General features: G+C 39.8%; 1 protein-coding gene across 2 annotated transcripts in view; it reads right to left on the bottom strand.

Moving 5' to 3' along the window:
• Positions 1–21,405, bottom strand: part of dock1 (dedicator of cytokinesis 1) — a 589,776-nt gene extending 568,371 nt beyond the window's left edge. For both annotated transcript variants that reach the window (XM_080205635.1, XM_080205634.1), the window contains exon 1: positions 21,224–21,405. In XM_080205635.1, coding sequence (XP_080061761.1) covers positions 21,224–21,266 — 43 coding nt within the window. In that variant the 5' untranslated portion in view covers positions 21,267–21,405. The remainder of the gene's footprint in view (positions 1–21,223) is intronic.
• Positions 21,406–22,072: the final 667 nt, after the last annotated feature.

Here is a 22,072-nt window from a genome sequence, read left to right on the forward strand (position 1 = left end):
ATAGGGTGGAGTAGGAAATTGCAGGGGCTGGGAACATCTGAAATGTGGAGCTTATTCAAGGAGCAGCTACTGCGAGTCCTTGATAAATATGTACCTGTCAAGCAGGGAGGAAGTGGTTGAGCAAGGGAACCGTGGTGTACTAAGGAAGTTGAATCTCTGGTGAAGAGGAAGAAGGAGGCTTATGTAAAGATGAGATGTGAAGGCTTAGTTAGGGCACTGGAGAGTTATAAATTAGCCAGGAAGGAGCTAAAGAGAGAGTTAAGAAGAGCTAGAAGAGGACATAAGACTTTGGCGGATAGGATCAAGGAAAATCCTAAAGCTTTCTACAGGTATGACAAGAATAAAATATTGGTTAGGGCAAGATTAGGGCCAGAGACAGCAGTGGGAAGTGGTACATGGAGCCTGAAGAGGCACTGAATGAGTATTTTTCGTCAGTATTCACGCAGGAAAAAGTCAGTGTAGTCGAGGAGAATACTGCGATACCAGGTAGTAGACTAGACGGGATTGAGGTACATAAGGAGGTGGTGTTGGCAATTCTTAAGAGTGTGAAAATAGATAAGTCCCCTGGGCCGGATGGGATTTACCGTAGGATTCTCTGGGAGGCTGGGCAGGAGATTGCAGAGCCTTTGGCTTTGATCTTCACGTCATCATTGGCTTCAGGTATAGTGCCGGAAGACTGGAGGATAGCAAATGTTGTCCCCTTGTTCAAGAAGGGGAGTAGAGACCATCCTGGGAATTATAGACCGGTGAGCCTTACTTCTGTTGTGGGCAAAGTTTTGGAAAGAATTATAAGGGATAGGATTTATAATCATCTAGAGGGAAATAAATTGATTAGGGATAGTCAACACGGTTTTGTGAAGGGTAGGTCATGCCTCACAAACCTTACCGAGTTTTTTGAAAAGGTGACCAAAGAGGTGGATAAGGGTAAGGCAGTTGCCGTGGTGTATATGGGTTTTAGCAAAGCGTTTGATCAGGTTCCCCATAGTAGGCTATTGCAGAAAATGCCGATGCATGGGATTGAGGGTGATTTAGCACTTTGGATCAGGAATTGGCTAGCTGATAGAAGACAGAGGGTGGTGGTTGATGGGAAGTATTCAACCTGGAGTTCAGTTACAAGTGGTGTACCTCAAGGATCTGTTTTGGGGCCACTGCTGTTTGTCATTTTTATAAATGACCTAGATGAGGGTGTAGAAGGATGGATTAGTAAATTTGCTGACGACACCAAAGCCGGAGGAGTTGTAGACAGTGAGGATGGATGGATGTTACAGTTTGCAGAGGGACATAGATAAGCTGCAGAGCTGGGCCGAGAGGTGGCAGATGGAGTTTAATTCGGAAAAGTGTGAGGTGATTCACTTTGGTAAGAATAACAGGAGTACAGAATATAGGGCTAATGGAAGGACTCTTAGTAGTGTTGACAAGCAGAGAGATCTTGGGGTACGTGTGCATAGTTCCCTGAAAGTTGGCACCCAGGTTGATAAGGTTGTTAAGACGGCGTACGGTGTGTTAGCTTTTATTGGTAGAGGGATTGAATTTCGGAGCCGTGAGGCCATGTTACAACTGTACAAAACTCTGGTGCGGCCGCACTTGGAGTATTGTGTACAGTTCTGGTCGCCGCATTATAAGAAAGATGTGGAGGCATTGGAAAGGGTGCAGAGGAGGTTTACCAGGATGTTGCCTGGTATGGTGGGAAGGTCTTATGAGGAAAGGCTGAGGGACTTGAGGTTATTTTCATTGGAGAGAAGAAGGTTAAGAGGTGACCTGATTGAGGCATACAAGATGATCAAAGGATTGGATAGGGTGGACAGTGAGAGACTTTTACCTCGGATGGTGATGGCTAACACAAGGGGACATAGCTTTAAATTAAGGGGTGGTAATTATAGGACGGATGTCAGAGGTAGGTTCTTTACTCAGAGGGTAGTAAGGGCGTGGAATGCCCTGCCTGCAGCAGTTGTGGACTCGCCAACTTTAAGGGAGTTCAAATGGTCAGTGGATAGGCATATAGATAGCATTGGAATAGTTTAGGTTAGAGGGTCATTAGGTTGGTTCCACTGGTCAGCGCAACATCGAGGGCCAAAGGGCGTGTACTGCACCGTAATGTTCTATGTTCTATGAAATAAATCTAGTGAGCCTTGCCTGGAAGAAGTTTATTTTGTAGCACATCAATTAAGCAATTAAAGTAAATCAAACAAAGCACCCAGTCTAGAACAGATCACATTGTGAGTGACAAAAACAGTGAACGAGGTTGAAGTAGTTCACATAAATCACTGCTTTACCTAAAGGGGAATAAAAGGGCCTTGTATGGTGAGGAGAGGCAGCAAAAAGGTAGGTGTTACATCTCCTGTTTACATGGATAGGTGGCAGGGAGTGAGGCAGCACTGTCTGAAATTTCTATTTTGTAAATCAAAGAAAAAACATCCGTGAATGGTAACAGTAGACATAAAATGCAAGATGAGAATTAAAATAAAAAACTAACAGGCGTCTTTAAAACATTTTGTGAGCAACATGCAAAATAGTCAAGTTCATGTTAATCCTACAATTTCTCGAAGAAAATATTTTATAGAGGAGTTCTTGGACTGCAATCCGACAATATTGCACATAAGCAGTCCTTGACTTCACAATGTTACGATGAATGGCACTTATGTTGTTTATAAATTAACACCCTGTTTCAACTTTATAATATTGATTTTGACTTTACAATGCCATGCCAGCACATTCACAGATGTGCATTGACATTCTGCATCACCCATCTGTATGACTGGACAATGTCAGTCCAGCCATCATCTTTATTAGATTGGAAATTAGTGTTTTATTCTGTTAATCCACCAATCAGCCAACATCAGGTATTTTGAGGCACAACTGTCATGACAGCGCTCAATGCATCAGACTCTCAAGGTTACAGGCAACTACATTGATTGATGGTCTTGTTATATCCCCCACACTGAGAAACTTATGCTAAGGTGTACAGGCATCAGCAGTCGCCTCAGCAACTTGACAGGGCAAGAACTGAGAGGATTAGCACCTCCAGATGCCCATAAGCCTTGGTTCAGGAACCAATTCCCCACTTATAACATTGCAAATCAGAACTGATTTCCCCATAGGAACAATGTTTTAACTTGCCACACAGTTTTCATGAAATAATTTGTGTCATAATTGCAAGGACTGTCTACACTTTAAGACCCTAATAACACAGCAAATTTAATCCTTGAAAGGGGAGGGGGCTGTGAATAATTGTGATGTATTTGCATGAAAATTATTAGTTTATTTAGTTGCCAACATGTAATACAGCTAAACAACATGTAATAGTGCTGTATTGACCATAAATTGTCATTTAACCAAAGGGATGTCAACATTCATGGTTTCAGAAGTAACATGCCTTTTGAACAATATGAAACCTCATCAATGCAGCAGAGCCAACACAAATGTAACAACTGCTTTCACAGTGCCATCCACCACTTTATTCCAGCAATATTCAGTCTAAGGATTCAGTCCACTCTACACCATTTTAGAGTTAGTACAGATTTATTGCTCACCATCAAGGCAGATTCATCACCAGAATACAGGTAGACACTTCCAACAAAGAATTGCTAGTACATATTTCCATTCATTGACACCAGTGCTGTGGAATTCTCATTATAAACAAGGAAAATTCTTCAAAACTGCAAGCATCAACAGGTTACATAACTGCTTCAAAGGCAAAAAGTTCTCTAACATAATCTAGATGTAAGCAAATGTAAGCAGCTCCCATTGTCCCCACCCTAAAAATTGGTATGTGGAATCTGATATGAAAAATCCAGTAAATTATGACTGGACAAGTTTAAGCCAGTGTGACATGATCATACAGCATTTACAGAGAACCTGGAATGTGTTGTCACAATACAAGGTTTATTTGGAGTTTTCTTGAATATATCTGTAGTAGCAGCAGCAACAGGAGATACAACAAGAGAAAACTATATGCACAGTAACTTTAATCGTGGTTATTGTTGAAAGCACAAAAATTCATAGATAAATTATACTAAAGGTACAAATGAGATTTTCTATAGCCGAATGGATGGTTCAGCAAGGGATTAACTAATAGAAATAGCTTAACACAATGGAAATAGAAGTGACATCAAAATAATACCATATGCAGGAAAAGTGGGAAGATCATTTATAGTGGACTGATAACTAAAGAACTTGTATTTCAGGGCACACAGTCATCCATACTACAATCTAACACCACAAGAACTTATTCAATTTACTGTTCTGATTCACTGAGTATAGGAAATTTCACATTTAAGATACTAAACTCAAAATAGCAAAATGGGATGCCACAATTTTCATTGTTTGCTGATCATTTATTGTCTGTTTTGATTTACAGCACCTCCAAGAACGAAGCTGTCCTGTGCCCGCACACCAGACCCAACAACATTTGGGCTACGGCTACTAAGTGGTGTAGCCTGATGAGTATTCAGTAAAGTGAAGACACTAGCAAAGCCTAACAGTTAAAAGGGCTAACTCTATCAGGCTAAGAACTATGGAAGCAGCAGGAACAGGATGTGAAGAATGGAACAAGCACGAGAGTTGACTGGACGGTGGCTGTTGCTGTACCTTATACAGACAATGAACGAAGACAGATCCCTGTATGTCGTGTTCCTGGCAGAATTATGACCTCCTGACAAAGGCACAACTCTCAGTATTCATGACCAAAAAGGCTGATTGATTAATGCTTGTCACGTAAGTGGAAGCATGATCAGTTCCAGCAAAATCTCTGAGAGACAAAAATACATTTAGCAGCAGTAACCCAGGATTAACCACTGTGGAGGGAGCAGCAAGACTCGGAAACATCAGAGCAAAACCTATCAACAGGGAATCTTTTAAGTTCACCTCACCACAGGTAGTGTCTCTTAAGTCATGACTTTGTGTATTTTGTCAAGTGCTGATACCTTTTAAATACAGGTGTATATAACATTGTAGGTCAAAGGTTGGTTGCTTTGCACGTAACAAAATGTGATGCCTGGTGTAATTTTGTGCTAACTTGGTACAATACAATAAAGGAGATTTGTTGTATAATAATTCAAGAGTTTGAGTGTCTTTGTCCATGGCATCAGATGACCCAAATTCGAAGGCAAATAACATTCATGCCATGCAAGCACTAGACAATTAAAATATTCAACAACGAGTTTAACCACCTTCCCTTGAAATACAATGGTATGAGATAGTACATGCAGTGGTGGTCACCTTTTAAAATTCTATAGATTATGGAATAGTTCCTAGAGATTTAAGATAACAAATGTAGCCCCACTGTTTATGAGCAGGGTGGGGGCGCAAGGAGAGAGAGATAACAGACAACAACCATCAGTACCAGGGAAATGCTGAAGTCTATAATAAAGGATGTGAGAACACAACACTTAGAAAATAATGGTAGGATTGGACGGTGGCAACATAGTACCCAACCTGGTGGAGGGGGTGGCAAAGACTCTGGAGTGGCATTTCAGAAGTCTTAAGTGTAGAAGCAAGACAGCAATGAAATTTCAGAATGATGTAGCCCAGGTAAGGGTGCCTACTAGCTTTGCCTATCCCTGAAGCAGAAAGCAATTGTGCCCTCTAACATTCCTGAGACTCATATTCATCAAACTAACCAGCTTTCATGAGTTAGCCCTGAACAACGTCAGCTGTCCACAATCTCAAAGTCAAGGAATGTGATGAATACTCAAGAGTTCAGGGCTAAATGCTTAGGCATGTGCCGGACACCAACAACAACCCCAACTTTGCTGTTTGTAATATATATATATATATATATAAAAATGACTTGGAGGAAAACGTAACTGGATTGATTAGTAAGTTTGCGGATGACACAAAGGTTGGCGGATTTGTGGATAGCGATGACCATCAGAGGATACAGAAGGATATAGATCAGTTGGAAACTTGGACAGAGAGATGGCAGAATTTAATCTGGACAAATGCGAGGTAATGCATTTTGAAAAGTCTAATACAGATAGGAAATATACAGTAAATGGCAGAATCCTTAGGAGTACTGATAGGCAAAGGGATCTTGAGGTAAGGTACACAGGACACGGAAAGCGGCAATGCAGGTGGAGAAGGTAGTCAAGAAAGAATACGGCATGCTTGCTTTCATCGGCCGGGGTATGAGTTTAAAAAATTGGCAAAGCACATTGCAGCTTTATAGAACCTTAGTTAGGCCACACTTGAAATAGTGTTCAGTTCTGGTTTCCACACTACCAGAAGAATGTGGAGACTTTGGAGAGGGTACAGAAAAGATTTACCAGGATATTGCCTGGTATGGAGGGCATTAGTGTGAGGAGAGGTTGTAGAAACTTGGTTTGTTCTCATTGTAGCAACAGAAGTTGAGGGGAGACCTGATAGAAGTCTACAAGATTATGAGCGGCATGGACAGAGTGGATAGTTGGAAGCTTTTTCCCAGGGTGAAACAGTCAATTACTAAGGGGCATAGGCTTAAGGTGCGAGGGGCAAGGTTTAAAGGAGATGTACGAGGCAGATTTTTTTTTTTACACAGAGAGTAGTGGGTGCCTGGAACTCATTGCCGGGGGAGGTAGGGACATCTTGACAAGTACACGAATAGGATGGGAATAGAGGGATACGGTCCGCGGAAGGGTAGGGGGTTCTAATTAAATTGGGCAGCATGGTAGGTGCAGACTTGGAGGGCTGAAGGGCCTGTTCCTGTTCTGTAATTTTCTCTGTTCTTTTGTCTGCCTGTGAGGATCCATTAGCCTCCAAGTCATACATCATCATCCAATGGACCCTGCCCCATTAGGGATGAGTAGACATATCACCCTCCTGTCTGAAAGCTCAAATGTTATAGAGAATAATAAAGGAGAACCAGGCAGGACCACAAAGGTGACTCTGATTGAGCAAGGGCACAGGCCGGAGCCAGTCCTACAATGGAGATGGGAGGGCGCTTGGGCTGTGAATGAGCGATAGCTGCCAGATAAGGGCTGGGATTGGCTGCATCCAGGTATGAGAGGGTAGAAACTGATGTTTTCCAGCTGTGATACCAACCTGACTCTCCTATCCCTCGCATGTAACTGATCCCCATACTGGTCTAGAGTCAGTGGAGCTGGCTATTCTACTTATTATAGCACTGGAACAGTAGCCATGTGCAGTGGCATCCAAGGAAGACCCAGCTGCAGGACATCAGGAGAAGTGGAGGCTCCACCAGTCATGCAGGGGGCACAAAGGCGCAGAAGGAGACAGAGACAGCATTAATCTAAGTCTTACTTGTGACTAATAAATAAGCTTCATTTTACTTTAAAAGGTTGGGGGTCATTTATTGAAGTGCTCAGATAATTCCTGATCTGGGTGAATCAGATGCTTCAGACTCGGGCATTTTTCACATGAGGAAAAAATTTTAAATGCCTAAAAATTGCAGTCCTGATCGCACCACCAAGGCTCACAGGAATCGCACCAATTTCCTTGCCAAGATGAGACTGCCATTTTTCAGAAAATTCTGCCCCATGTTTTGCAACCCCATTGGAATTTTGAAGATGTAACCAGCAGAATAGACAAGGAGGAACCAGTGAATGTGATGTATTCGGATTTACAGAAAGTTTTTGATAAGGTCCCACTCAGAGGTTAGTAAACAAAATTAAAGCAAATTGGATTGGAGGTAATATATTTGTATGGATTGTGAACTGTTTATTGGACAAAAAACAGGGGTTAGGAATAAATGGGTCATTTTCAGATTGGCCAGCTGTGAATGGGAATCAGTGCCTGGGCCCCAGCTATTCACTACTTAGATCAATGGTTTGGATGTGGGGATTAAATGTAATATTTCCAAGCTTGTAGATAACACAAGAATCATGTTGAGTTGTGAGGAGGGTGAAAAGATGCTTCAAGGGGATTTGGAGAAGTTAAGTAAGCGGGTTAAAATTTAGATGAAATACAATGCGGAGAAATGGGAGTTATCCAATTTGTCAGGAATAACAGAAATACAGAGTGCTTCTTAATTGGTGAGAGGTTGGAAAGTGTGAATTTCAAAGCAACTTGGGTGTTCTTGTTCATTAGTCACTGAAATCTAACATGCAGGTACAGCAAGCAATTAACGTATCAAATGGTATGTTGGTCTTTATAAGAAGAAGATTTGAATATCGGAGCAAAGGTGTCTTACTGCAGTTATATAGAGTACTGGTGAGACTGAACCTGTGTGGTTTTGTCTTCTTCCACAAGGTAAAATATATTTCTTATGGAGGGAGTACAACAAAGGCTCGCTAAATTAATTCCTGCAAAGGCTGGATTGTCCTATAAGATTAAATAGACTGGGGCCTGCATTCTCTGGAGATAAGAAGAAGGGACCTCATTCAAACATACAAAATTCTCTCAGGACTTGACAGGGTAGATACAAAAAGGAAGTTTCTTAGCTGGAAGGGACTGGGGGGAGGGGGAGGAATCTGGAACCAGGGGCACAGTCTCAGAATGAGGAGCAGGCCATTTAGGAGGAAGAATTTCTTCATTCAGTTGATGTACGCTGGAAAACTGGAATCAACAGATTTCTACATATTAAATATAGTCTACTTCTGCTATTGCTTACTTTCTCATTACCATCACTGAATTCAGCATCAACAACCTGGGTGGTAGTCACCGTTGACAAGAAACCTAACAAGAGGAGCCACTTAAATACTATGGATACAAGAGCAGGTCAGAGGCTGGACATTCTCACCACTAACTCAAAGTCTTTCCAGCCTATACAAAGTGCAACTCAGAAGCATGATGTAATACTTTATTGTATAAATGCAGCTCCAGTAAGACTCCAGAAGCTGGACAAGATCCAGAACAAAACAGCCCATTTGATCAGCATCCCATCCACCAAGTTATATATTCACTCCCTCCACTATTGAAATACCATGGCTTTGTGCACACAGTGTTCACATGATGCATTACAGCAACTCATCAAGGCTTCTTCAACAGCCCCTTCCAAGCCCTTAACTTCTACAACCTAGAAGGACAAACATGGGAACACCACCACCACCAGGTTCCCCTTCAAGTCACAAACCATCCTGACTTGGAAATATATTACCATTCCTGCATGCTCCTACTGAGAGGAAAAACTATGCCACACGCAGTAATTGAAGGTAACCAGTCTATCACAACCTTCTCAAGTGCAGTTAGGGATGGGAAAACTCTGCAGCTCATAAGTTTTTTTTAAATCACCCAAGGTGTTATTTATCCTATAGACATGCAGCAGAGGAAAAGGAGCCTTAAACATTTCCTAATGATTTAATGGCTTGTGTGAATATAACTATACTCAATAGACATGTACTGCTTTGTAAACACAGTAAAAAGTCTGACAACACCAGGTTTTAGTCCAACCTATTTAGGTTGGACTAAAACCTGGTGTTGTCAGACTTTTTACTGTGTTTACGCCAGTCCAACGCCAGCATACCCACATCATGACTGCTTTGTAAAGCCAGTGTTTTACAGTTTTAAAGCAAAATATATACGCAATGCATAACCAGTAGATCCAAGCCATATCAATAGTTCTAAATTCAACGTCTAGCTATTACGATCAAACCAACATGACAAAAACTTTCTAATCCTCCACTAACATTTAAAGCAACTTAAATTGACTGTTCAACTACTTTAGAACATGGATGACACGTTGTATTGTGCCAAGTGTAAAGGCAAAATCGTGGAAGATTGCCCACCAGAAATGAAGTCAGACCTCTTGGCAATGATACAGTGAGACAGATCAAGACTTAGCTCCTGAAGAGTACAAGCACTTCTACATTAATGAGTATCTGAAGCTACCTCTGGACACGCGAAAGCAGTACTACAAATACAATAACGTGCTGTGCCATAAGAAGTGAAGAATGCACTCGGGGACTTTCATATAGTTCTTTTAATTATAATTTATTCACATCCTCTTTCCCCAACTTAATGACTAAATTCATGCTATCTTCACAACTGATCAAAAATACAAGTCATTAATGCCTTCTGTTAGTCAATTTTAAGTGTTCAAGATCCCAGCAACAAATAATTCTTCAACCAGCATTTCCTTTCCTCCCAGGTATAATCTTAATGTTAAATTTATCGATGAGCCTAATGTTCATGTATATTTTTATTAGTCATGTAACTTATTTATTAGTCAGTGGGAAATTTTAAGAGTTCCAGTTTAAGAAAAATAAATTTTGCACTGAACGAGTTTTGATCGAACAGTGTCCTTTTTGTATAATTCACTAGTATAATGTTCCCAGAAATACTGAACATTCTAGATTATTTTGTAATCATAAATGTCAAGTCTAAAGATATGTCAATTTATGTCAAAAGTTATGGAATGCATTACTTGAAAGTGTGGTTAAATCAGATTCCATAGTAACATTCAAAAGGCAACTGAATATAAACCTTAATAGAACCAATTGCAAGGTTATGGGGAAAGAAACTGGGTGTGTGACTAAATTGGACAATTTTGTTTCAAAGAGCCAGGACACGTACAATGGGCCAAGTTATCCCTCTCTGTGCTATAAGATTCTATGATGTCAGCTACAAGATGACACCAGAGGCTTTGCAGCTCTCCCTCAGAATTACAATGGTGTATCAGTCTAAACTATGTGTTCAAGCGCCTGGATTGGAACCCACAAGCCTATTGACTTGAGGCAAAAATACAAATTATACTAAATAAGGTTTCAGAGCAAGTTTCCTGGTTTATTTATCAGATAAATAGTTTAGCAACATACAAATAATGGAGATTCGTATCCGAGGTGTCTTTCCTCTTTCCCAAAAACATTGATAACAAATCTGATTTTCCCTGTCCTGCTTTGTAAGCTTGTTCAATAATAGCACTCTTACCCAGTAGTGACAATGTTACAGGCTTAAATTCAAATCCTGAACACAAAACTGAGGCTGATGTCAATGTGGTATACTGGATTTGCAGCAAGTGCTACGCTCCAAATGAGATATTGCAATCCCCTCTCCCTGCTCATATCTCCTTGAAATAACATAATTTGAAGAAAACAGGGATTCTAGCCAATATTTATAACTAGTCATTTACCTCAGCAATGCACAAATTAGCTTCCACAATTGACTATTACACTGAGGTTAAACGTCAAAAAGCATGTACAGTCACATCCAGAGAACACGAAATGAACTACACGAGTTCTGCAGAAAGTCATTTAAACTCAAAACATTAATTATTTCTCTCCACAGCTACTAGCCTTCTGAGTTTATCCAGCATTTTCTGTTTTTAATTTCGGATTTCAAGCATGTACAGTATTTTGCTTTTATTAATATAACTTGAAAGCTTTCTTCTCCTGCCTGCCCTTTATTTGATTTTGTGCAAACAGTTTTCCCTCTTGCCCTCCATTATCGTGGTTATCTAAGATTATTTGAAGATTAATACATAAAAAAGTACCCAAGAGAATTTGTGGTGTCATTAACAATTCACTGGAAAGGTGTCTCCCCCCCCCCCTCCATAACAGCTAATTTAATTGTCTCTAAAAAAACCTATCAAGCTCAATCTGAAGTAAATTCAAAGACCCAGCTCCTTCTACATTCTGGAGAAGAGAGTTCCACAGACCAACAATTCTCAGAGGAAAAAAAACTCATCATGCCTGAGTTAAAACATAGACCTCTTATTCTTCAACTGTGTTCCCTATTATTCTCTCCAAGTGGAAACATTTTCCCGGTGTCTATCCTATCAAATTCTTTCAAGGTGATGTATGTTTCAAGAAGATCCTCTCTCCTTCAAAATTCCAATTGGTATAGGCCCAACCAGGTCAAGCCTTCTTCATAAGATAAGCCCTTCATCCCAAAAATTAGTCAAGTAAACCTTCTCTAAACTCCTTTCAAAGCAGTTATATCCTTTTTCAAATGAGGCCAAAACTGGACTCAATACTCCAGATGTGATCTCACCAAAACCCTGCACAGCTGCAGCAAAATTTCCCTACTTTTATATTCCATTTTTCTTGCAGTAAATGTCAACATTCCATTTACCTTCCTACTCACTCTACACCTGCATATCAACTTGGTGATTCATTCATTTGGACACTCAAATCCTTTTATGACACCAAGTTCTGCATTCTAACTCTGTTTAAAGTATATACTTTTCTACTTTTCCCATCAAAGTGAAAAAGTTCACATTTAACCACATACACTCAGCTGACAAAATTTTGCCCACTCACCTGTCAATATTCCTTTGCAGATAGTACACCCCTTCTTGATAACTTACTTTTCTATCTATCTTGCTGTCATTGGCAAAGTTAGCTACCATTCAATTGGTCCCTTCATCCAAGTCATTGATATGGATTAAAAATAGTTCAGGACCCAGTACCGATTCCTGTGGTCCTCCACTAATTGCAACTTGTGAATCTGAAAAAGACCCATTTATCCCTAGAAACTGCTTCCTGTTACCTAAGTAATCCTACATCCATGCTGTAACCCCCTATATCATGCAATCTTATCTCTTGTAGGATCCTTTGATGTATGTAAAATGTACTTTGGAAATCTAAGTACACCTCATCCATTGGTTTCCCTTTATCCACCTTGAATGTTACTTCAATAAAACTTCTAATGGATTAGTTGGACACAATTTCTCTTTCATAAAGTCATGTTGGCTCTGCCTGATCACATTATCTTAGAATTCTGCCATAACTTCTTTAATTATGGATTCTGGCACATTCCCTATGACTGAGCTTAGGCTAATTCATTACAGTTTCCAACTTTCTGCCTCCCTTCTTTTTGAGTTAAGCTGTCAGCTATTTTCCAATCTGCCAGAACCTTTCCAGAATCTAAGGAAGTTTGGATGAGTATTACTAATGCTATATCTGTGCCATGAAATTAGAAAAAATTAGAACAAATACATTCACTATTTCTGTAGCTACTTCTTTCAGGATCCTAAGATGCAAGCCACGGTATGAACTCATGAACCAGGGGAGAGTTGTTATAACATAACACCCATCAAGAGGTACTCAGCCATATTTTTAAAAGGAGAATCCAGGCTTGTCTTGAATATTGAACAGAGGAGCTCAACCTTAACAATGGGAAGTTATGACCCAAAACCCACCAAGAGGTATTCAGCCAGAAAAATAGAAAAATGCATTATGGTTGGGTGTTCCCCAGTTTCAGCCAGACTCCCTGATAGTAACCATACCTTAAAAGGGAATATGGGCCCCTAAAATGGTCTGACCTAAGCTCATTGGACATTATGACCCTTGCCCTGTGACCCCTTTAACTGATAGCAAGAAAACATTCCAGAAGGGCTCAGAGAAGGGAATAGAAATGGATATCTTGAGGCAATCCCAGGCAAAGATGCGATCAGCCTACCGTGACCCATGCCAACAAAGAAGGACCCACGTGATTCATCTTTACATTAAGAAAACCTTGCATTCATCTGTTGACGTGAGCTCAGTAAATACAATCCAACAGCCTAGTCAATTTCACCAAAACATGTAGTATATATGTTTTTCAGGCAGTCAGCCAACCTTGGGGAAAAGTTAATTTAATTTATTCTGTTTATTAAGTTAGAACCACAGTCCCTTGTCTGTCTCAAAGTAAGAGCACGTGGGTAAGCATGTTCTTGAGTAATAAACTGGTCAAAGTGTCCGTATAGACTATTTCACAGACAACAATTGGTACCTAGGTGAACAAATGACACAGAATCTACCTAACCTTCAGGGAGCATTTTGAGAATAAGACATTTCAATCAAATAGTCAATACAAACTTTTTTTCCAACAGCAGATAAATACAAAGTGCAACCAACTTTAATATAAGGTGGTTGTTTACAAAGTTGATTATGTCAATTTCACTCCAACTGAAAATATTTTGGGACTCTTTGGAAGAACTCAATTCTTCAATGAATGGTATTGAATAATTTCAAACAATATTTAGTATTTATTTATAAACACTAAAATAAAAGTTCCTTAGACAGAATTACGATGCACAAAATAATTCATTAACAATAGCTTCAATCTGCATCTCAGATGTAACCAACTGCCACTTCATGCAGCTCTTCTATGGCTGAAGCTTGCCTCTAAAAATTCCTTACTCAGCAACTGCCCAGGACTCAAATGTTTGTTCTGAACGAAGCAGCCAAATAACTTAAACCAAAGATAATGTAAGTTAATTCATTTTAATCAAAATGTCTCAAACTATCCAACGGGGTAATGCTGCATACGTCGACAAGTCATCCAGCACTTTGTAGAAAGACAAAACAGGAAGCAACAATGCTTTGACTGTAAGCACAAATTTATGATAAGGTACAGGACTCTAAAGCATAAAAGATGTCAGATGGCATTAACTGAATGAAGGTGCCGTTCATGTTTATGACACAAACAGCTAGTAACTGGGAGCGAAAGGAAATAGTATAGAATAGCAGTGAAAAATAACAAATAATAAAAAAAATGAAAGGTAAGAATTGAAAATTAAAAAAAAAAATCAATGAGATGGATGGCATGACTACAATTCAGACCGCAAGGAAATACATGACAAAAAAGTTTCAAAAATGTTTACTTGGTGCACAAATGTCGCAGTCTGAAGCAGTGAGCAATTTTAAAATTTGTGCCTCTGGCAAAAGGCAATTTTTTAAAAACTGGACCTTACCTTTCAGGTAGATAATTTTAAAACATGTGCCTCTGGCAGAATGCAATTTCTTTGGCTTGACCTTACGTTTTCTTTCTAGTTTTCACATCTTAGATCAGTCTGACAAACAAGTCCCAATTCTGTATCCAATTTTATCCCTCCCTTGAGATCCAAGTAGGTTTGCAGTAACATGTCCAGGAAAATTAACAAATATCATTAATTTCCTTCAGTTACTTGAGTTTTGCCATCAGAAGAATCATTCCAATCTCCAAACTGATTTAGCATTACAAGTCCAGACCTCTTAAATTAAAAATGTTAAGTGAATTTATTAAATAAATGAACAAAAGCTTATGAAGCTTTTTACAGTGGTCACCTCTCCAACCAACTAACTCAACAATATAAAGGTTACAACTCTGAAAACAAATCAGCTGGTGATCTGTAAATAATAAGTTTATTAATTGTTTCTTAAATTTTTGTGAGAGCCTAAGTAATATACAGCTTAGAAAACAAAAATTACACTGCCTTTTCAGGAGCTCTTAATCATCAAATTACACCTTGACTTGTCCCCCTACTCTTCTGACACTTTTGCCTTTCAGGATCTCACCATTTGGAACTTCTGACCTCATTAAAAATCCTCACAGCCCATTAAAATTTTCTCATCGTAATACCTTTACTTTCCTTCCTTCGACTGCATCGAACAACTTTTCGTCCTCAGCAATTTCATCATAATCCCATCCCTGAAACCAGGACCTTTTTAACCTCCTTTAATCTCTGCCACCATCGAAACTCCAATCCATATTCAGAGCCACCCCTTTGATCTTAAAATACCATGTGGTTTTGCTACTCCCATTGTTTGAAGGACGGAGATGAAACCATCTCTAATCACATCCTCCCCATAGCGCCATTCCCAAAACTATTTCCTTCAATGTCCATCCCTGAAAAAAATTCTCCCTCAGTATACTTACAACTCTCAAAATCCCATCAGTCTAGCCTTTGGGCCTTAATTCACAACATCACAGGTACTGATTATGTTCAGCAGCCATCTTAGATACAGTACCGTTGCAAAGTTGGTTAGACTAATTGTAGATTGGTGTTCGTAAAATGCTAGGGAGAAAACATTGCATGGTCCATTTAAAACATGGTGCTTTTTCTGTGCTTAGGGAGTTAAAAAAACTGAAAGTACATATGAAGCCCAAAATGAAACATTTGTATCAAAATGCCAAGCAGCAGTGTTACCAAGGCAACTGGCCTGTGAATTTTTTGAATTCAACCAATCAATTTGAATTAGGCACATAAATGCCAAGAATCTATTAAATTTAAATCTGATGGTGTTGACAACCTAGGATCAATCCTATTGTGGGAAATATTGATAGGTCATCACAGGTATAAAAGGGCAGTGGGACAAAAGGCAGAGAGCATTTGAGAGAACTTGAGAGATCCTATGTATGCCTAGCCCTGTTTGTTTCAGTTTATGCAAAGTCTTCATTTTAAAATATTGCTGCCTATGCAATTACATTTAAATGCTAGACTGTAAGGGTTAATTAACAGCTAACTTGACTACATTTTAAAACTCAGAAGGCATGCTGGGTTAGTTAAAATTGTCTGCATTCCTGAAGAATGCACAATGCTAGCAAAACAAGTTTTTTTCATAACAACGACTGCAAGGCTTGTTTGCCAGACAGAGACAGCACGTGAAGGACACTTAGAATAACAAGGTAAAGGTTGAAATATAGTTTGGATTTTACTGTGCGTTTGTGAAGCTTGTTTTAAAGCTCAGTTCAGTGTGATCAGTACAGGGGCTGACAGTAAAATCCAGTCTCTCCAAGTTCACTTTGCTTTTGATTGCTTCTGTTATGGCTCAGTTTTCATGAAGTTCTTTTCAAGAAAAGAAATTCATTTCAAAACCCTGTACCAGTGCTGGTCCCTTGCCTATTCGAATGAATGAATGAATGAATGGACCCAACAAACTGTCACCTGCCACAGTTCACAACTCTTAACTCAAAGCACCATCTGGATAATTTCACCATCAACAGAGAAGACCCAGAATATTATGGAGGATACAAAATCGGGTTGCGATTTAGGGAGTAACTATATTCTATATTTTTGTTAATGAGTGAGAATTGTATTTATTGGAACAGCATACCATTAGAACGTTGTTTTATTCGGAAATAGTTAATGGAAGAGGTTTATTTGGTTTATTAATTGTTTAGTAAATTTGTTCACTATTAGTTAAATAAATTGTTACATATTGATTTTTAGAGAGCCGTGGATTTATTTTGTATTTAACTACTAGGAGTTGCTGAAGAGTAGGTCATATCACTTCACACACACTGTTTACAGATTATGAGGCAAGGTACTCCTCTTTGGGTGTTTTGGTGTTAGTTCTCAGAGACAGGATCAACATCCACTTCGTAAAAATACTCACTAAAACCATTACACTCTCACCTTGGTCACTCCTCAAGGTCTCAACTCCACTCCCTTAAGTCCAAGGGATGCAAACTTAAAAAATATGACAGTGAACCAATTTAACCATTCACTGCCAGATTTGGCTGGACTATTTAAGACACTCTCAGATCCTGGTCTTTGCTGTTAAAACTGCTCACTATTTCAGGATCAGTGTGGAATGCAAACATAAGTCCTTGCTTCTGTAAACCACCTTCTTAAACTCCTCTCCATTATCTCCAATTGTGTGAGGATCTCATGCAATTCTTTGTCACTAGAGATGGAGACCATCCAAATCACCTGACTCTAAGTTTCCTCCCTTCCACTGGGTCAAACTTCTACTGAACTACAAGCTACCACCCCAGTCCTATGGGTGGCACAGTGGCAAGCCCTGCTGCCTCACAGCGCTAGAGATAAGGGTTTAATTCCAGCCTCGGGTGACTGTGGAGTTTGCACATTCTCCCCATGTCTGCATGGGTTTCCTCTGGCTGTTCCAGATTCCTCCCGAGGTCCTCAGGTGTGCGGGTTAGGTTGACTGGCCATGTGAAATTGCCCCTTAGTGTCAGTGGGATTAGCAGAGTAAATACGTTGGGTTACGGGGAAATGGGGTTACGGACGTGCCTTCAGTTGTATGGCCCTCAAGTTCTGGGATTTTCTCCTGAATTCTTGTCACCTCTCTGCTACGCTTTCTTCCTTGAAAAATCTCCTTAAAACCCACCTCTTCAAATCACTGAATGGTCAGAGCACAAGATTATAATTTAACCTGTAAGGAACAATTCACCAAGTGCCACTCCCCCACCTTTTTCCTCATAGACCTGCATTTTTCCACTTCAGATTATCTATTTCCTTTCTGAATGCCTAAATTAAATATGCTTCCAGCACTCTCTCCAACAGTGCATTCCAGATCCTAACTATTCTCTGGATGAAAGACTGTTTCCTCATATCACTATTGCTTGCAGCTGTATAGGGCATTGGTGAGGCCGCAGCTGGAGTACTGTGTGCAGTTTTGGGTGCCGCACCTGCGCAAAGATATTTTGGCCTTGGAGGGAGTGCGGAGGAGGTTTACTAGGCTGATACCGGAGTTGAGGGGGTTGAGCTATGAGGAGAGGCTGAATAAACTGGGCTTGTACTCGTTAGAGTTTAGAAGAATGAGGGGAGATCTCATTGAGACGTATAAGATGATGAATGGGATGGATAGGATAGAGGTGGAGAGACTCTTCCCGCTCAAAACAGACAGTAGGACTAGGGGGCACAGCCTCAAGATAAAAGGGGGGCGGTTTAGAACGGAGTTGAGGAGGAACTTCTTCACTCAAAGGGTGGTGAATCTCTGGAATTCTCTGCCCGTTGAAGTGGTGGAGGCTGCCTCAGTAAATATTTTTAAGACGCGGGTTGATGGGTTTTTGATAAGAGAGGGGATTAAGGGTTATGGGGAGAAAGCGGGAAAGTGGAACTGAGCAGCGACAGATTAGCCATGATCTTATTGAATGGCGGGGCAGGCTCGAAGGGCTAGATGGCCTACTCCTGCTCCTATTTCTTATGTTCTTATGCCTTTGATCTTTAAATAGGTGTCCTATGGTTCTCGACTCTTCCACCAAAGCGAATTAACCACTCTCAACTTGCCCTGCCATCTCCAAAGATTTATGCATGCGTACATCAAGGTCTCTCTGCTTTTTAGAACTGTACCCTTTAGTTTATATTGTCTCTTTGCTTCCTTTCTATCAAAATTAATTACTTCACACTTCTATCTGCCACTTGTTCACCCTTTCAACCAATCTGTTTATGCCCTTCTGAAGTTCTACACTATCTTCATCTCAGTTCACAATACATCCAAAGTTCCATATTATCCATAAATTTTGAAATTTAGGTCATTAATGTATATCAGGAACTGCGCCCTCACCCCAAACCCTGGGGATCTCCACTATAAACTTTCCTCCAGTCTACAGTTCACCACTATTGTTTCCTGTCACTTATCAATTTTATTCCACAAGTGCCAACTTTGTTCAAGTCAACTGTGCAGTGCTTTATCAAACATCTTTTGGAAATCCACATACACATCAACAACATCACCTTCACCTTCATTAAGCCTCTCTTTACCTCATGAAAAAGCTCCAGCAGTTTAGTTAAACATGATTTGCCCACAAATCCCTGCTAGTGTTTCTGAATTAACCAACGTTTGCCCAAGAGACTGTTAATTTTGTCCAGAATTATTGTTTCTAACAGCTTCCAACCACTGAGGTTAAACTGATAGTCTGTAGTTGCTGGGCTTAGCTATAACATTCGCAATTTTTCAGGCCTCTGACACCAACCCTTTGACCATCTGCTTCAATATCACCTTTTGTAATTTAGTGTCATAATTTGCTTCATAGCAAAGAACTTTGGGACACTTTACTCACTAAGACGTGTTATATAAATTCAAGGGGTTTAATGCCATATTGACTTGACTTTTAAGCAGATTCTTATTTGAAATTTAATTTGCTTTTTCACATTCCAGAAGAACTGAACCAAAAATTTATTTATCCTGCCTCTTATTTATCTGATCATGTTTTAAAAAAAACTTGCCACATTATATTGATGGAAGTTTAATATAGGATTCTGGCCAGTATTTTAAAATTGCTTATAAACTGAGACTGGATTTAAGAGGAAAGTCAGTAAATCAAAACTACATGAAGATTCAACATTTACTTACATACTGAACTCAAGATTCACCTGAAGCACAAGTTTAGATTTAAATCTATACCGGGACACTTACATTGGTCAAACATTTTTGGAATGAATGTGAATTTTTCTTTTAACATAGCATTCTATAATTTATACTCCCTAATAATCTGTCAAGACATACAACTATACTGTTGAATATTACATTTAACTACTGCTAAAAGCAAGACATTTCTGTACCATGCACAAAGAAATTACTTTCGAGCTTGCTTCCTTGGTTCCTCCAGCGCCATGCACAGCAATGGACAATTACTTTCAAGCAAAAGACCAGAAAGATATAAAATAACTCAAGTATGCGTCTTTGTAAAAATATCAGAATCCCATGATCAAATTACTGTCTTAAAATTGTCCTTTATTTAACTGTCAATATGGTGCACTAAACTATTAACCATGAGACAAGTTGCACATATTAATACACAGAGACTGAGGTCAAATTAAGGGTGCACGTTATGAAGTCCATTAACAAATCAAAAGAAGCAAGCCAAACCACAATTTCCAATGAACTAAAATAAAATTTCAATGACAAATATAGAAATGTTACATTCTCAAAGCTACGTACCAGCATGCGGTGAATGAAGTATTGTCGATGGATATGGCTAATCAACAAACAGTTAGAAGTATAAAAGAGGGTTCTATAGTTCTGCACTAATTGACAAAATACGAATTTGGAGGTGAGCTCAACCATCATCTATGAACTGGCTTTAACTGATATGCACCTTCTTGTTGACAGGTCTTGCATTATCATAAAAGTCAGTGCTCCCTGTTCAAACAGTTGTCTGTACAAAATGATAAATTATAATCATGTCATTTGTCCACTCTCAGCATATAGGACCAGTCTGAGGTTAAGTGTGTGCACTGAAAAACACTATTTTACAAACATGGTGGCATGTCATTAAAACACGAATACTGATAACCCGGTATTGTAGTGTGTTACATGATTCTGGCCCTTCACTTATAAAAGCAGTTAATTACACCTTTTAAAAATAATATGTATTGATTTGGTTTGGAAAGTTTTCAGATCAGATTTTTTTTAAGTAACAATGTGGAAACTTAATAAACAACTATTCAAAAGTCGCAGCTAAGTATACTGGCGGATGCCATTGTACTCAAGATTGAAAAAAAGTGGAAATAACTATACGACTGGCTTCGTGAGATTGCAAGATATCCGCAGATTTACATTTCAACATTATTCAGTAATTATTTCAAATCAAACGGACCTAAGTTTAGTTGTGCCTTTATAAAACCAATCGCAATAGGCACGGCCTTCGAACTAGGCGCGCCTCAAACCCAAACAGCCCCAAAAGTGGACGGAGGGAGACTTCCAGGATCAATTCATCCTCAAATTATTCATCGAAATTGGGAGGCACACACCCGGGAGGCTACAGGATTTAATATCCTTGACTGAACTCAGAAAGGAGGCAAATGGCCTCGGGGTGGAGTGGGACAGGAAAGAAGCTGCAAACAAAAACAATTAAGAATTAGTTTGAACAGTAAGATTTTCCCTATCGGGAACGGCTGGCAAGCGGGGATGTCACTCACCTACTCCATACTTCTCTTTTTTGCTTGGAACCCAACGCGTCATTATTGCTGCTTAAAACTTCCTTCAACTTCTTTGCGGTGTTGTTTTTCCTCCTCTCTCTCTCCCTCTCCCTCTTCCTTCCCCCAACTCAGTTTTTCCTTATTCCTCCTGGAAACTCCAGGCCGCCATTTTCCACGGGAAGAGAGCGCGAGCAGGCGAAAGTTCCAGTCATGTGTCTCGAGCGTCACCACTCATCAAACTCCCAACAGTCGCAGGAGTTTTCCCAAAAAAACTTCTCTCCAGAGAGTTGCAGCTGCCTCCTGACGGTACGTTCCCAGATCAAAGACTATTACTAACTCAGTTGAGTCGTTATTCCGTTTACAGTACTTCTTTTTCCTTTTCAGTGGGGCGCTGGCTGCTACTATTATTGTGGGAGGGCTATTTATCCCTTTTCTTGTGTCAGGGAAGTTTTTGAACCAATGTTGACTTCTATTTAGTTATGTTAGAATAGACGCCCCCCTCGACAGGCCATTCGGCCCAACCTGTCCAGGCCAACTTTTTTTTTGATGAGCCGTTGAAGCTCCTTCCCATTCCCGCGTGTACGTATTTAACCACATCAACGTTACTGCAGTTGGAGACCTGAAGTAAAAACAATACATGCTGGGAATGCTTAAAAAAACTATCTAGAAGCATCTGTGGAAAGAGAGTTAATGTTTTAGATTTGTGGCCTTTTCCACAGACGAGACCTGAAACATTAATGTGTTTCTTCACAGATACTGCCTGACCTGATGAGTATTTTCAACTTCTAGCAATGTAACCTTCCATCCCCTTCCTCCTACCTGGCTAATCTTAAATGTATCTACTGTATA

Source organism: Carcharhinus amblyrhynchos, chromosome 17 (assembly GCF_965287045.1).
Source record: "Carcharhinus amblyrhynchos chromosome 17, sCarAmb.v2.hapA, whole genome shotgun sequence".
NCBI classification, from domain to species: domain Eukaryota; kingdom Metazoa; phylum Chordata; class Chondrichthyes; order Carcharhiniformes; family Carcharhinidae; genus Carcharhinus; species Carcharhinus amblyrhynchos.